The sequence below is a fragment of the Meles meles genome, chromosome X (genome assembly GCF_922984935.1).
Source record: "Meles meles chromosome X, mMelMel3.1 paternal haplotype, whole genome shotgun sequence".
Lineage (NCBI taxonomy): Eukaryota > Metazoa > Chordata > Mammalia > Carnivora > Mustelidae > Meles > Meles meles.
The window spans coordinates 105194795-105212899 of record NC_060087.1 but is presented as its reverse complement, the minus strand read 5'-3'; the positions used below and the strand labels follow the sequence as shown (position 1 = coordinate 105212899).

General features: G+C 38.5%; 1 protein-coding gene across 14 annotated transcripts in view; it reads left to right on the top strand.

The window, feature by feature from the left end:
* Positions 1 to 18105, top strand: part of THOC2 (THO complex 2) — a 117924-nt gene that overhangs the window by 38595 nt on the left and 61224 nt on the right. For all 14 annotated transcript variants that reach the window (XM_045994889.1, XM_045994883.1, XM_045994879.1 and 11 more), the window contains exon 8: positions 8542 to 8708. In XM_045994889.1, the coding sequence (XP_045850845.1) occupies positions 8542 to 8708 (167 nt within the window). The remainder of the gene's footprint in view (positions 1 to 8541; positions 8709 to 18105) is intronic.

The window sequence follows — 18105 nt, the reverse complement described above, 5'->3', positions numbered from 1 at the left end:
GTGACCTATTTTTAAAAAGCCTCCTGTAGGTTTCCTTTCTATTCTTTTCAGGGTGGGCTCTACATTTTTCCTACAGCATTTTGATCTAGCTTGAGATGCTTGCTTGGCAATAATGCTTTCCTATAGGTTTTTCTTTCCTTACATCCTGTCATGTACTCTTTTAAGCTATTTCTCACGTAAAAATTTTTATGCTGGGGTGCCTGGGTGGCTCAGTCAGTTGAGTGGTTGAGCGTCTGCCTTTGGCTCAGGTCATGATCTCCATTGGGCTTCCTGCTCATCAGAGAGTCTGCTTCTCTCTCTCTCCCTCTGTCTCTCCCTCTCCGCCCCCACCCCATGTCCCTCCCCACTGCTCCTTCTCTCGTCCTGAGATCGAGTCCCACGTCGGGCTCTTTGCTCAGCGGGAGCCTGCTTCCTTCTCTCTCTCTCTGCCTGCCTCTCTGTCTATTTGTGATCTCGCTCTGTCAAATAAATAAATAAAATCTTTAAAAAAAAAAATATAAAAAAAATTTATGCTATGTAAACTCTGCACTTGTTTTTGTTTCTATTTTATGTATTTGTTGACATTTCTTGTCTGTCCTTGTTTCTTCTAATTTTAGTCCTTGTGGGTTTATACCTTTTTAGTCCTTTGTTATGTTAGGAACATTTCAAAGAGATTTTCTTGAAGTTATGCTTTAATCTAACTGGGAAAGTACACACTACTTTCTTATCTTGAAGGTGGCTCTCCTACAGAACAGGTTATATTATTGTCTCTGAAGAACAATGTGGTAGTCAACAACTGCAAGCTCGTGATATACTTGGATATTCTTTGAATATAAAGAATTGGATTTCTTGGGCTAAACCCCTATTCTAGGCTATCAAATGAACTCCCAAGCACACTAGACCAGAAGCACTCATATGTAACCTCCTCATTATAGCCTTCCCTGGCCATCCCCCTCAGCACTCTCTTTCATTCACTGTGTTTTCTTCAGAGCACTTAACAACCGTAAACATGAAATGCAGTTTATTCTCTACCCCTCTTGGAATGTAAGCTTCACGAAAGTAGTGGATTTTGTTTTGTTTAGTACCTCTAACTTCAGTGCGTGGTATGTAGGTGCCAAATAAATACTTGTTGAAAAAAATGAATGAAAATTCTCTCTTTCTTACAGAATTTATAGTGATTCTTAGCCTCTTTCCCTTGACATGGAAGATTTTAGTAAGCTCATCTCCCTGACTCCGTGTTTGTTTCTCTCTGGCTTGCTTCTGTCCTCTCCCCCATTGTCTGAGAAAGGAATTTTTCACTGACATGAAAATTGAGATTAAGACTCCAATTCCAATGAGTACTCTCTCGTGCTCGCTTCGGCAGCACATATACCAATGAGTACTCTCTCGATGTTAAAATTTGTGGAATTTCCCCTCAATGCAGACTTCATGCATGCCTTGTCTCATCTGGCCAGAGCAGTTCACTGACACAGCATCTTATTTTCATGGCATCTTTGGACAAGTTTCCCCTTGTTTATTCCCATCGTTTTCTCTGTAGGAGCAGTCTGGACATAATACCTCATACAAAGCTATCTCAGGTCTGATGTCCTTTACTAGCCATTGGCAGAACTGATACCAGGTTTGGGAGGTATGCATTTAAATGCACTTACAGGGGCACGTGGGTGGTTCGATGGGTTGGGCCTCTGCCTTCGGCTCAGGTCATGATCTCGGGGTCCTGGGATTGAGTCCCACGTTGGGCTCTCTGCTTGTCAAGGAGCCTGCTTCCTCCACTCTCTCTCTCTGCCCGCCTCTCTGCCTGCTTGTGATCTTTCTCTGTCAAGTGATTGAGTGGAATCTTTGGAAAAAAAAATGAATAAATGCACTTACATTTCAGGGCACTTGGTCTGGTCAGGAGAAATCCTTATTTATCATCTTTAATTAAAAGCTAGTCATTTGTTCCCTAAAATATTCTGGTACATCAAAATGTTTATATCCTAAATATAATAAACAAGGTTTATATCCTGTCAGATAGGGACTGTTTTCTGCATTAGTCAGCAAAGAAGGAGAATCATTATGAGTCTGCATGGTGGTTGTGATTTCAAGTTTGACAGTAAATTTGAAAAACTTATTAATTGGGAATGGATAGTGATTAGTAGGCTCTTCAGCTACCAAATCATAAACCCCACTCAAAGATGAACCCTGCATCAAGATGGCAAAAGTCATCTTTTAGAAATTCAAGGAAAGATAACAGAGATGGACACCTTTGATTGTTGAGCTAAACTATAACTCTACTCTTCTGAATGCCCTTCAAAAAAAATAATAGGCATTCCTTTTCTTTCTTTTAAATTAGGAGTCAGCAAATTTTTTCTCTAAAGGGTGAGGTAGTAAATATTTGTCTGCTTTGTGGGCCATAAGGTTTCTGTTGCAACTACTCAACTCTGCTGATGTAGTTTGAAAGTAACCACGGACAGTATGTAAATAAGTGTGTTCTAGTATAACTTTATTTACGGAAACTGAATGGATTTCACCCGCAGGCCACACTATGCTGGTTTCTACTCTAAATCAAAAGAATTAGTCTCGGAGCTAGCTAACTTGAGTTGAGTTTTAGGGAGTGGAAATGGTTCTTCCTGGTTTTGGGTTTAGTGGTCCAAGATCTTTTTGGCCTAGGCTCTAACCCCGTCCTACTCACCGAGAACCAGAGGCCTGTTCTCCAAACCTCAGGATCTTGATTTGTTGCCTGGTATCCAAAGTTGTAGATTTGGCTAGGGGTGGGGAAAGTTATGGTGAGGACCTCTGTACCTTCAGTCTCAGAAGTCCTCTTGGTTGCTTGGCAAGTAACCTGAGAAACATTAAAAACAAAAGAAGACCCCAGACTGAATGATTCTTGGGCATATTATGGGACATTTAACCATTTTGACTAAGTTACCTTGAGTGTACTTAGTATTTTATTTTTGGACTAATCTGGATATAAGGGCCATCCAGCCTAGAAGCATCTTATCTTTGTGTCAGCTCTCTGCTCTCTCTTGAAAAGGGAAGCCCGTTGACTACCTCCTTTGCATTTTTGCTTTATTGAAGTTTCTTTACTGTATGCTAGTTATGAAGAAGTTTTTTTCTGCTATGAAAAAGAAGACAGCAATTGGTGTTCTTAAACATAAATTTTTTTCTTACAATTATACTTTTGTTAGGTGCATTTCTCTGCATCTTTGTTTTCTGGTTCTTTCCTTGAGATGCACAGTTCTTTGCAAATACTATTTATTAGATGTAATCTAACACAGGTTTTTATTAACCTGTTTTAGTCCATTTGGACTGCTATAATAAGTTAACACAGACTGGGTGGCTTATAAACGACAGAAATGTATCTCTCACAGTTCTGGAGGCTGGAAATCCCAAAATCTGAGTGCCAGCATGGTTGGGTTCTTGGTGAAGGCCTCCTCTAGGTTGCAGACTTCTGACTTCTTGCTGTATCCTCACATGGTGGAAGGGGCAAGGGAGCTCTCTCTCTCTTTTTTTTTTTTTTAAAGATTTTATTTATTTATTTGACAGAGAGAGACCACAAGTAGATAGAGAGGCAGGCAGAGAGAGAGAGAGAGAGGGAAGCAGGCTCGCCACTGAGCAGAAAGCCTGATGTGGGACTCGATCCCAGGATCCTGAGATCATGACCTGAGCCGAAGGCAGCAGCTTAACCCACTGAGCCACCCAGGTGCCCCCTGGGAGCTCTCTTTTTTAAGCGCATTACTCTCATTCATGGGGGCTCTGCTCTTGTGACCTAATCACCTTTCAAAGGCCCCACTTCTGAAATACCACAATGGGGATTAGAATTTCCATAGAAGAATTTTTGGTGGGAGGGGCAGAAGCATTCAGATTACAGCATAGCCTGTTTCTAAAGTAATTCTAGATGCCAGATTATATCCTTTTGTTTAAAACATGGTTTTTCCATGTCTCATAAGGTCCTTTCTGTCTGGAACGTGATGTTTGAAGCTATTCTGTTTCCTTGTCTGAAGTGTACAGGTTGAACATCTCTCCCAGGCATGTTTACAATATTATCTTGGGATTTTTTTTTTCTGTTAGGAATCTCCGTTTGGCACATCATATTCCTCAAACAGCCATTGTCAGTTTAATTAGTGTTTTTTTTTTTTTTTTGCCTCTAGTTGCAATCACTTGCTTTAATAATGACTAGTGTCATCTTGTCTATCTTTGGGAGAACTTTACTTTTTCAATGCATTTCTAAAAAGACGTGTCATCCAAAAGGTGTAAACTCTCTTTTAGGCATTTTATTAATCTTCATATCACAAGCATCTGGCACGTATCAGGTGGTTATTTAATGTTTATTTAAATGAAATTTCAATTATTTAAGTATATATAAATTATATTACTTAAATAGAATTTAAATTATTTAAAAGCATCTATGGCCATTACAGCTCTGCCACTTTTTTATTTTTCCACTTGTTTCCTTCAAGTATGGTTCCCTGTTTGTTCCTCAGCATTATATGTGTGTATATATCTCTAATGTAGCTGGTGATAGAGGTAGGGAACTTGGCTTATGATCTCTCTCAAGATCACATGACTATTGATGTTTGGGCTAGATGAAAGCCTTTCTAAGATGGTTGAGCACAAGAGTGCCTATGTTCTGCCATAGCTGCCATTAGAAAAAAAAATACTTTGGAAATTCCAAGCTTACTGGTTGTTTCTACAGTTTTATTCTGTATGAAATAGTTTAACTGTTACCTAGCAGATCTTTAAGGTTTTAAAAATCATTTTCTAAATCTATGGTTTGGTTACTTTTTCCATCTTATGGAGCAAGGTCATTTTAGTTGGTTGTGCTAAACTTGAGACACTCAGTAGAATATTCATAAGCCAGTTTTTCTGTTGTGAAAGATGCAAAGGTTGATATCTGTTATAAATAAAAGTACATATCTTCAGGATGCCTGGGTGGCTCAGTTGGTTAAGTGGCTCCCTTTGGCTCAGGTCATGATCCCAGTGTCCTGGGATCAAGTCCCACATCGGGCTCCTTGCTCCACGGGGAGCCTGCTTCTCCCTCTGCCTCTGTCTGCCACTCTGCCTGCCTGTGCTCTATCTCTCTGACAAATAAATAAATAAATAAAATCTTTAAAAAAAAAAGTACATATCTTCTCTTTTAGATTACTGCCTTAAATTGCACGTAGAAAGAAACTGGGAGTTAGTTAACAGTGCAGATCACTGATAGAATAGCCTTGATGCAGTAATACTGTTAAACATAATGAAGGTGGTTTGCACTGTAGCACATTGAAAATATACATTTTAGGGGCGCCTGGGTGGCTCAGTTGATTAAGCATCTGCCTTTGGCTCAGGTCATGATCCTGAAGTTCTGGCATCAAGTCCTGCATCAGGCTTCCCTACTCTACCCCTCACCCTGCTAGTGCTCTTTCTCTTTCGCACACATACTCTCTCTCATACACAATAAAATCTTGAAAAGAAAAGAAACTTTAAAACAATGTGAATGAAGCACAACATTCCCATGTAACATGTTCTAGTTGTAGCTTGATGGGTAATTACAAATCAGCAGTTTTTTCAAAATTATATTTAATGGGTCTTTTGTCATCTCTGATAGAGTATTTTTTTTTAAGATTTTATTTATTCATTTGACAGATCACGAGTAGGCAGAGAGGCAGGCAGAGAGAGAGGAGGAAGCAGGCTCCCTGCGGAGCAGAGAGCCCGATGCGGGGCTCTATCCCAGGACCCTGAGATCATGACCTGAGCCGAAGGCAGTGGCTTAATCCACTGAGCCACCCAGGCGCCCCTCTGATAGAGTATTTTTATTTGGTGATTGGATTTTTATATTTAGTAAATTAGGAGCAGTTACAAGGCTGGGGAATTTGGAGGTATTTTTTTCAGTTTTATTGAGGCATACTTGACATAAATAAACTGTATATTTTAAGTGTACAGTTTGAGTTATGTATGCATCTGTGAAAACATCACCACAATCTAGATAATGCACATTTACCATCGTCCCCTTGCCTTAAATTTCTTCTTGCCCCTTTGCGTTTCATCTTCCTTCACTCTGTTTCCCCCTCTCCAGGCAACTACTAGTCTGTTTTCTGTCACTTTAGATTAGTTTCCATTTTTTAGAATTCTTTTATAAATGGAATCATATAATGAGTATTCTTTTTTGGTCTGGCTTTTTTCATTCAGCATAATTATTTTGTGATTCATCCATGTTTTTGTTGTATTATTCTTATTATTTCTCAGTAATAGTCTACTGTATATACTACAGTTACAGTGTAATACAGTTTATCCATTTACATGCTAGTAGACATTTGAGTGTGCACTGTTATAAAGAAAGTTGTTTAATAAAGACAATTGTAGAAGTCTTTGTATGAACATAGACATTTATTTCTCTTGGTTAAATACTTAGGAATAAAAAAAAATACTTAGGAATGAAATGGCTGGGTCATATAAACATAGTTATAAGTTGAATTTTTTAGGAAATTGCCAGTTTTACAAAGTAGTGCCATTTGACATTTTATATTTCCACTAACAGCCTTTAAAAATTCCATTTGCAGGGGGTGCCTGGGTGGCTCACTTGGTTAAGCGACTGACTACCTTTGGCTAAGGTCATGATCCTGGAGTCCCGGGATTGGGCTCCCTGTTCAGTAGGGAGTTTGCTTCTCTCTCTGACCCTCCTCCATGCTTTCTCTCTCTCTCTCATAAATAAATCTTTAAAAAAATCCATTTGCTATTTTGGAGTCACTTCTACATTCATAGGCCATACTTTTTGGAGGTATAAAGAGAGATAAAAATATTTAGAAGTTTTCTTCTCAGAACTTTAGGTAAATATTTATTTGGAGAATATGTGAAAATTTGGAACTCTTTTCAGTAAGACATCATTACTGTGTTAGTCTTTTTTCCCTTTAGTATGAGAAATAGAAGAAAATGTATTCTTAACTTTGGATTTCATAAAAAGAGGCAAGAAATACTTCTTACGTTTGGAGAGTTTGGTTTTCCAAGTGATTGCTAAGATACTGTGAATCAGATATTAGTTTATAGCATTCAGTATAACTAAGTGTAGAGTTAATAGAAGTAACTCTGGAAGTCTCTTATAATAGGTTATATAAGAAATTTCTTTGAAAAATCTCTTTAGGTCATCTATAAAATACAGTGTTCAGAACTAACATTTTAAAGTTTAACACAGTTGTTTTTTCTTCCTCCAGCATTAGAAGAAATGAATATTTGTTTGCCCCAGTGAGGTGGTTAGCTTACATGGAGGCGCTATGTCTAATGAAAAATATGTAATTTAAAATAGAGTTCCCTTCAGGTTGATGTGCAAGGCATATGAGAATTGATAAAAATTGAGGGGACAGCGGCTTGATATTTCGTGCTCAGGGTTATAAGCATACCTTTTATTGAGAGGAATGGTGGGTGGAACTTCTGTATTGTTTAAATTTATTTCTTTCGCCTTTTTTTGTTGTGTGCAAATGGTTGCATTCTCATAAATTAAATGAACATATGATAGGACTGCACTATAATACAATTATGGTAACAGGTGAAGCTGGATGCAAATGGAATTAATAATGTATTAAGAATAGGGTGGCTGGGACACCTGAGGGGTTCAGTTGGTTAAGTGTCTGCCTTTGGCTTGGGTCATGATCCCAGGGTCCTGGGACCAAGTCCCACATCAGGCTCCTTGCTCAGTGGGGAGCCTGTTTCTCCCTCTGCCTGCTGCTCCCCATGCTTGTGTTCTCTCTCTAATAAATAAAACCTTAAAAAATTTAAAAAAAGAATAGGGTGGCTGATAGGAATGTCTATTAAATCTGTGTCCATTGGCCCTTTTGAGCTTACTCCCAAGAGATTAGCAAGGGTAAGTAGCCATCGGGACCTATTCAGTGCTGTTTTTGTTTTCTTTTCTGGCTCTGCCTGGATTGTTTTCCTCCTCTCTTTGCTTGTATTATCTATATTCTTTGGTTATGTCCCCAACTCCTTGGTGTTCTTTCATCTCTTCAGTATCAGTAGTATACTTGTTTTCTCTTTAGAATGCTGCCAAAAACCATAGATATAAATCAGTGGTGCAGTTATATTTTATAGTTTTGTTGTATATATAAGAAAAGCTAAGAAATGATTCTAAAAACGATGTTCTGCTTTTATGAACCTGAACTTTTAACTGTTTACCAACATTCCAAATGCTTCTTAAAACATTATAACCCTTTAGTTGCCTAACTTGTGAATGGATTATTTTTTGTAATATTTTCCTGAGAATTAAAAATGTGGATCTCTTTAATTAGCCTGAGTAATCAAGACCTGAGACAGTGTGACACAGAGGAAAGTTTACTTGACTATGTGTTGCAGGTTCTGGGCTCCAGCGCCAGTTCTGTTATTAACCCACTTTGTAATCCTGGGCAAGTCATATTTCTCATCTATAAAATGTGGGGAGTGGACTTGATCATCTTGAAAATTATAAAGGTTATCCTCTGATGCAGGGAAAGCAAACTTGTAAAAAGTTGTTTTTAAATATATTTCTATCTTGTTATATAAGTTGTCCCTGAAAATTAATGATTTAATTAAAAATGATTATAATCATTTTTGAATTTATGTATATCTCATCTGTTGCAGGATGCTTTAATCTGGATCCCAATAGAGTTTTGGATGTCATTTTAGAAGTGTTTGAATGCAGGCCAGAACATGATGACTTCTTTATATCTTTATTAGAATCTTACATGAGTATGTGTGAACCGCAAACACTGTGTCATATTCTTGGGTTCAAATTCAAGTTTTACCAGGTAAAAAAAATGTGTGTGTGTGTGTGTGTGTGTGTGTGTGTATGTGTGTATGTGTATACATATGTATGTATATATATACAGACATTGATAAATCACATGGTTTTATGTGTATAACTTAATTTGAATTTTATTTGTAAATGATTGGTTTCAGCTCATCCATTCTAGCAAAGCAGGTAGATAAATGGATAGCTAACAATGCTGTATGATAAGTACTGTATTAGTAGTATGAATGATATGATGTGAAAGCCTAGAGCAAGGCATAATAAATTTTTGCTTTGGGAGAGATGAAATCAGAGAAAACTTTACAGATATAACTCTTTTTTAACTCAGTCCTTGAAGGATGAGTAGGAGCTTGTTGAGAACTGTCTGTTTAGCAATAACAAATAGCATGAGTGAAGATATGGCAGTATGAACGGATTGAAGAAATGGTACATAGTCTGGTGTGGCTGGATTGTAAGATAGAGGGAAAAGAAAGAACAGGAAGTGAAATTGGAAAGGTGGGCACACTTCAGGTTGTCAAGGGCCTTAAGTACCGTGTTGAATTAGAATTTTATTATACAGGCAGTGACCATGGGAATTTTTTTAAGGACGTGGATAAACTCTTGAGATGTATTTTACATTATTTTTCACTTAAATCACTATAGTAGTTATCTAGCAAGTCTGTGTTTCTGATTATTTCTCTTTCAGTCTATCTTTCATATTATTACTTCTCTTATATTCTAAAAGAGATCGAATTGACACACTGCTCTAAAAACCTTTGCAGGATAAAATTCAAACTTCTAAATGTGGCAGAAAAGGCTCTTCACAGTCTGTCCCCATTCTTTCTTTCCAGCCTCACCTTTACTGGTTTTTTCCCCCTCAGATCTAATATTCTAGTCATATTAAATTACTAGCTATTTCCTAAAGTTAGGTATAGACACTGGTATATATAGACCTTTATATGCAGTTCCTTATAACTAGAAAACTCTTCTTATTCATCCCTCTCACCTGTCTTTTCTTCATCTCAAGGACTCCTATTTATTCTTTAAGATCAAGTTCTACTTGCTCTGTAAAGTCTTGCTGGCACTTCACCCATGTGGAATTAGTTATTTCTTAATCTCTGGTCTCAGAAAACTTGGCACAGACTTCTGGCACTTAATCTCTGTTCTTATAAAACTTGACACAGACTTCTAGCACTTACCAGGTTATAGTAGCATAAACTATATCTGTGTCCTTTGCCAGATTGTGAGCCAGTTAGGGCGGGATCTATATTTTACCAATTTCTCTGAATTAATTTAGCCTATAGTAAATGCTCACTAATTGTAACTGAGTGATCTGCGTTTTTAAGAAGATAACTTTCATGATAGCATGGAGGATTTTAATGTAATAAGGCCTTTATTGTCCCTTTGGTAGAGCATTCCTGATTTGTCTACCTGTCTGGGATACTTAGTCAAGAAATAATCGTTTATGGGGGCACCTGGGTGGCTCAGTCATTGGGCGTCTGCCTTCAGCTAGGGTTATGATCCCAGGGTTCTGGGATTGAGCCCCACATTGGGCTCCCTGCTCAGCGGGAGGCCTGCTTCTCCCTCTCCCACTCCCCCTGCTGTGTTCCCTCTCTCACTGTGTGTCTCTCTGTCAAATAAATAAAATCTTTAAAAAAAAGAAATACTCATTTATGGAATGTTTATGATATGCTGTTGCTTTGCTAGGCACTGAGTATACTCTGGTAAAGAAGGTCTTTTCCTGTTCTCGGCGCTCAAATTCAGGATATTAAGACAATTTCTTTTAGGATTCTCAAGTAACACCACCTGTTGCCTCTGCTTATCTTTTATTTTGCATTTTCTGGGACTTTCCAGAAGAGAAATCAGATCAGAACTTCATGTAGCATTTTGATACCAAACAAGACAACAAACAAACAAGGGTTTTCAGGCAAGAGTACTTAATCTTTGTTCAAACATTAGTCATGGCAGCTTTCCCTGTTCCTACCAACAGCCAGGGAGTCTACTCTTAGTACAAGGAAGGAGGAGTTGAAATATTTGTCATATCTTAGGAGGTACCATGATTGCTTTGGGTTTGAGAACATGAAGCCAACTGCTAAAGTGACAAGGTGGCTGAAATTTAACTTGGGCTTAATTAGAATATAGGATACGGCTTGGGAGACTGTAGGTTTCAGAGCATATTACAGTGAATAATGATGACCTACTGCATAACATCAAGCTTTATTAGTTGAAAGTTTCAGAATTTAAAAATTTTTATATAAAAATATTCCTCACAATGGTAACACTTTTGAGCTGAATTAAAATATCCCTGGGGGTTTGACAGTGTTGGAATAATCCTTTTTTTCAGTAGAGGATTGGCCCTTTTCTTATATAAGAAATACCCAGTCAAGAAACATTTGATTTAGAAATAACCTATTATCGGAAAGAGTAACCCTCATATCGCTCTATGTAACACCATTCCTTTGTTTCTGTTGCCTGAACTATCTTATACAAATCTGTAGTCTTAAGGACCACTGAGGGTAGACGAAGAAATGTCAGAGATTGGGGCGCCTGGGTGGCTCAGTGGTTTAGGCTGCTGCCTTCGGCTCAGGTCATGATCTCAGGGTCCTGGGATCGAGTCCCGCATCGGGCTCTCTGCTTGGCAGGGAGCCTGCTTCCTCCTCTCTCTCTCTCTCTGCCTGCCTCTCTCCCTACTTGTGATCTCTATCTGTCAAATAAATAAATAAAATCTTTAAAAAAAAAAAAAAAAGAAATGTCAGAGATTTTCAGTAATTTGTGGTCTGAGAGGTAAAGTGAGGACAACTATGAAAATGAAGAACTGCTTAGGGCACGTAAGCCTGGGAATTGGCTCCTAGGCATATGTTGTCACCCTTGTGTATTGGTCTCTTGCCTTACTCCACCCTCCCCTCTTCTCATCACTTTCTGAAAATGTTCATTCCACTTGCCCGCAACTCAGATTTTCACCAGTTGGGAATTATTTGGATAAACAGGCTTCTTTTTTTTTTTTTCCTTAATGCTAGGATTCCTAGGAAAAGCTGATTATTTATGCCATGAAGTCAGTGAGAGTGATTTTATCCTATTTTCAACCCAGGATCGGCTATACTGGATGTTTTGACTTGGAAGAGTGGCAGGGGATGTAAGCAGTTTGAAAGCAGACTTTGGAAAATTTGTCAGGCACATCTGCTTGAGTTCCCTAACAGGGATGGCTATAATAGAGGGCTTAGGGACAGCATGAGTATTAGCACAAAGACAGAAAGAAAGGAGTAATAGAATGTGTCAGGGTACCAAAAGGCTAGAGTTGTCTTGCCACAGGAAAGAGGAAGGAGATGACGACGCTTACCCACATATCATAGCCCCTTGATTTCTGGATTCAGAACACGGCTATAGTAGTAATAGTGGTATTGTGGCTAGGCATTATTATAACTTAAATTCACTCACTTAAGAGATATTAAGCAGGGGCACCTGGGTGGATCAGTCAGTTAAGCATCCAACTCTTGATCTCAGCTCAGATCTTGATCTCAGGGTCATGAGTACAAGCCCTGCACTGTGCGCCATGCTGGGCATGGAGCCTGCTTTTGGGGAAAAAAAATACTGATCAGTAGGGTACCTGGCTGGCTGGGTTGGTGGAGCATGAGGCTCTTGATCTCAGGTTGTGAGTTTGAGCCCTGCTTTGGGTCTAGAGATTACTTAAAAAAAAATCCGAAGAAAAAAAGTATTGATCAAGTACTTCTTATGTGCCAGGTAATGTTCTGGATGCTGGGGCTACATCTGTAAACAAATAGAAATTCTTGCCATTGTGATGCTTATATTTGAGGTAAATTATATAGTATATTAGAAGGTGATCAGTGAGATGGGGCAAAAAAAAAAAAATGTAGAGCAGGGTAAGGAAGAATGGGAGTGCTAGAGAAGTAGGTTGCAATTTTACCTGGAATAGTGAGTGTATACCTCATTGAAAAGATAAATTTAAGCAATGAAATGATGATGTGAGGTTTAAACTCTGCGGATATCTGGGGAAGAGGCCCGAGGCAAAGAGAACAGCCTACGCAAAGGCCTTAAGGTGTGAGCATGCCTGATGTGTTGGAAAACAACAAGGAGACCAATGTTTTTGGATCAGACTTAAGTAGCTGCCTGTAATGGTGACATGAGTAGTTTGTGTGTATGAGAGAAAAAGAGAAAAGAGAGACGGAAGGCATTGTGTGTGTGTGTATTTTGACTTAGGTTATCAAAGAATCAATATGGTTAATGTAGCAGTAGAAGTCGATGAGCTTCTGAATATATTTTGAAGGTGGAGCCAATCGTATTCATTGACTGATTAGATACAGAATGTGAGAGAGTAGAGTTGGGGCTATTTCTAACCCTTTTTTTGGTACTGAGCAGCAAAAAAGGATGGTGTTATTATCAAATGAGATGGAGTAAATTTCAAGTGGAATGCGTTTGGTGTACTGTGGGTAGCAGTCAGGAATTCCAGTTTTGCATATTTTAAGTTTGAGATGTCTTAGATATCCAAGTGAGATGTTGAGTAAATAACTGGATGTATAGATCTGGTATTCAGGAGAAAGGACTGGGTTAGAAATAGAAATGTAGATGTCAGAAGCATGTAGACGATATTTAAAGTTGTGATACTAAATGAAATCACCAAGAGTTGAGTCTAGAGAGACAAGAGAAAAGAACCAGGGGCTGAGCCTTGGCATTTCAATGTTAAAGGCCTGGAGAAGAGGAGGAATCAGCAAAGGAGATACAGAAGTAATGCATAAGGTAAGAGGACAATAAAGAAGATGTAGCATCTTGGAAGCTAAATGGAAGAAGGAATGATGAACTTTGTTAAATGCCTCTTATAGGTCATTTAAGATGAGGACTAATATTTGGTCATTGGATTTATCACCAGGGAGGGCAAAACTAGCCATTTTTGTAAAGTTGGGGTGGTTTTAAGAGAACGGGGAGAGTAAACTGGAGATAGAGTAGACAACTCTAAAGCAGTTGTTACAAAGAGACACAAAGGTAGCTGCCAGGGGACGTGAGCTCAAGAGAGATTATTTTTTGAAGATGGAAGAGAGAACACATTTATATGTTCATGGGAATGATTGAGTAGAAAGGCACAAAACTGGTGATGTATGGGAGAGAGGAGAGAGTTATTGGAGTAATGTTCTTGGATAGAGAGGATGGAGTTTATGGCTTAAGTGGATGGAATGACTTTAAATGGGATTATAGAGAGTTCATCTAGAATAATAATTGAAAAGGTAGCAGCAAATGTAGGTACGGCTGTTGGTAGATGGATGGATGTGAGAATGAGAGTTTGTAGAAATTTTGTTGATTGCTCCACTTTCCTTGCCGAAATAACAAATAAGGTCATCAGCTGAGAGAGGAGGTATTGGAGGTTAGGAGAGGTTAGGAAAGAAGGTAGGAAATAGTTATGTAGGAGAGTAGGAGAATGAATGAGAGAAAGAGTATGATTGTCCAGCAGGATTAAGGATCTCTGTGAGGGTAGATACATGAAATAAACATTTTGGAGGGGTTGTAGGTATTGGTAATATTAAAGTTTAGGAAATGGAGTGAATGGCTGAGATGGGGTAGAGGAGAAGATCTTTGGAAGAGATGAATTCCAGGAGCCAAGAGGCCAGCATGAAATATATGAAATATCTCCAAAAATTAAGAAAGGAATAGAGTTGGACAGAGTGACAGTGAATCAGAAGCTATAAGATCATTACTAAATGATGGGCAGTGACCCAGGAGTCCATAAATGGCAACAGTAGGACATGACTGAAAATGGCAGAGTAGGGAACTCCAGAGCACTGTCCCTCCATAAAAGCAACTAATGAACTGGCAAAAAACTGTCAGTCAACTTTTACAGAACTCTGGAATTTAGTAAAAAACTTAAAACAATCAAGGAAAGGCTGGGTGAAGAAAGAAGCTGCTGCTTTGGGGAAGAGAGCACTGTGATGTTATAAATTGCCTGCCTACTATCCCTTATGTCCAGATCGATGATGGCTATGAAGATAGAAACCTGCACTCCTAGTGTAGATTTGCTAATGCCAGAGGACATAAAGAATTGTGGGTTGCAGCCTCTCTGGCTGTTCCCTTAAGGACTTGTGCAAGGGCCTGTTTTTGTTTTGCCTTACTAGGAGCATCTCCAGAGCTGGGGTGGCTTTTGCCAAAAGGATTTAAAGGCACAACTACTGGCTTTAGCAGCCTAGAGCAAGAGATAATGGTTAGACGAACAATAGAAAGACTGAAAGCCTGGGAAGAAAGAAGATGGATAATGAGTTAATACAGGGGAATAACATGTACCAGGGAATTGGAACAAAAGGCCTGCTTATGCCCAGAACTGGATACTTAGGAAAGGACTGAGAAGATCTTAGGCTTTTTCCTCTGGCTGGCCTTCAGGCTCTGCACAAGCAGGAAGTGAAGACCAAGATGGAATTGTGAATGACCTGGCCAAGTGTTGAGGCATGCCTAGTATGCAAACACTGGGAGAGTGTTTTTTTTTTTCCTTTTTTCTTCTTTTTTTTTTTGGCTTCAGGCCTTCAAGAAAACTCAAAACATTAGCTAACCACTATGGTGACAGAACACAGATTTCAGTGGCCAACATGACAATAATATAGACTTTACAAAATGTCACTAAACAAGCAAACAATGATAACTCACAATAAGCATCAACAACCCCCCCAGATGGGGCCGAGTTTGATTTTCAGAGTGCCACATAATATTCAAAATACCCAGTTTTCACCAAGGGATAGTGAGGTATGTAATGAAACAAATTATGACTCATTCACAAGAAAAAAAATAGAAACTATCCCTGAGCAAGTCCAGGTGATGGACTTAGTATATAATTTAAATCACCAGTTCTAAATATGTTTATGATCTGTATAAGAAACCATGGGCAAAGAGCTAAAGGAGACCGGGCAGAATATCAAAAAAAGAATAGAAGTTATAAAAAAAAAAAAAGGAACCAAACATTCTGAAGTCAAAAAGTATGATAACTGAAATGAAAAATTCACTAGAGGGTTACACCAGTAGATTTGAGAAGGCTGAAGAAACGATCAGCCAATATGATGAGCCATTGAGGTTATCCAGTATGAGGAGCAGAAAGAGAAACAAATGAAGAAAAATGACAAAGTCTGAGAGACTATAGGACACTATCCAATACCAATATGTACATTGGACTCCTAGAAACAGAGGAGAGAGAAAGGAACAGAAGTATGTTAGAAAAAAAGGTTGAAAAAACCTTTTTCAAAAAAAAAAAAGGTTAGAAAAATTTGCAGATTTGACGAAAGATACGAATCTAAACAGCTCCATAAACAGTGGATAAGCTCAAAGAGAGTCACACCAAGAATATTATACTCAGATTGTTGAAAACAAAAGACAAGGAAAATTCTGAAAGCAGCAAAACAGATGTGACCCATTGCATATAAAAGATCCTCAATAAGATTAACAGGTGATTTCACTTCAGAAGGCAGTGGGATGGCATATATAAACTGCGGAAGGAATAAAACTGTCAGTAAAGAATCTGTATCCAGCAAAACTATCCTTCAAAAATGGGAATTCATGACGTTTCAAGATAAACCAAAGTTGGGGGAATTCATTGCTGGTAGACTTGCCTTACAAGAAATGCTAAAGAAAGTCTTTCAGGCTGAAATAAAAGGACACTAGATAATAACTTGAAGCCATATGAAGAAATAAAGAACACTGGTAAAGGTAACTGTATAGGTAAATATAAAAGCCAATAATACTGTATTTTGGGGGGTTTGTACCTCCTCCTTTTCTCTTACATGATTTAAAAGACTAATAAAACTAATTATAAATCTAATTGGTAAACAATGTAAATATAAAAGGTGGAGGGATTGAGGTGTATAGGTCAAGAGTTTTTGTATACTATTGAAGTTGAATTGGTGTTGGTTCAAACTAGATTATTATGTTTAAAATACCACTTGCGGGACACCTGGATGGCTCAGTTGGTTGAGCTGCTCCTTTGGCTTGGGTCATGGTCCCCGGGTCCTGGGATCGAGTCCCACATCGGGCTCCTTGCTCGGCGGGGAGCCTGCTTCTCTCTCCACCTCTGCCTGCCACTCTGCCTGCTTGTGTGCTCGCTCTCTCTGACAAAGAAAGAAGAAAGAAAGAAAATCTTAAAAAAAAAAAAAAAAAAAAAAAAGATCACTTGCAATACTCAGGGTAACCACTAGGAAAATAACTAAAAAACAGAAAAGGAAAGAAGGGAACCAAAAGGCTACACTACAGGGGGAAAAAAAAACCCACAAAAGAAGGCAGTAATGGAAGAAATGAGGAACAAAAAAATATATATAAGACCTATAGAAAACAAAAAGCGGCAGAAGCCCTTCCTTGTCAGGTATTACTTTAAATGGATTAAAATTTGTAATCAAAAGGTGGTCTGGCAGAATATATAAAACATGATTCAACTATATGTTACCTATAAGAAACTTACTTTTAGATCCAAATATAGAAATATGTTCAAAGTGGAAAATCCTAAGCAGATAGTATCCACAAGAGAGCTAGGGCGGCTCTTCTAAAATCAGACAAAATAGACTCTAAGACAAAAATTTTTCAAGAGACAGAAAAGGACATTATATATTGATAAAAGGGTCAACCCATGAAGACAAGACCATTATAAACACGTTTGCACCAAACAGAGCCTCAAACTATATGAAGCACACTAACAGGATTGCAAGGGGAAATAGTTCTGCAATAATTTTTGGACATTTCCATACCCGACTCTCATTAATGGTTAGAACAACTAGACAAAATGAAATAGATGCCTTGAAAAGCCTATAAACCAGTTAGACTTAACAGACATACATAGAACAGTATCTAGCTAGCAACAGATTACATATTCTTCTCAAGTGTGCAATGGGACATTCTCCAGGATAGACTCTTAGACCACAAAACGTCTCAAAAAATTTAAAACATTGAAATCCTACAAAATATCTTCTTTGACCACAATGGAGTGAAACTAGATCCTAGCAATAGTGAGGGATAGGGAGTGACTGGAAATTAAAAGCTGGGTGGGCATTAGGGGCGGGTGGTGGGACAATAATCTGAAAACAACTATAAAAAGCAAAGATGACTCGTACTCCACCCTCAGGCCTAGTAGTGTGAGGGGTGTGGGCAAAAGAGCCACCAGTTGACTGGGTTACAGTGAGAGTGGTGTTCCTAGGGAGTCCTCTGTTTGAGCAAGAAAATGAAGGGAACAGTTAGAGGAGAAGTTCAGGGTATATAAAGGGTTTTGCTGAGGATGGTTTATGAATTCCAGAGGATTCCATGGAATTTTTTCAAGAGTGCAGAAAGGTGTGTTAGGACAGAACGGGGATTTTGCAGAGCAGTATGAAGAGTATGGGAGTTGATGTTTGGCCTGGGAGTCAGGGGCTTCTTGTGGTAAACCCATTGAAATGGAGATAATGGGAATAATA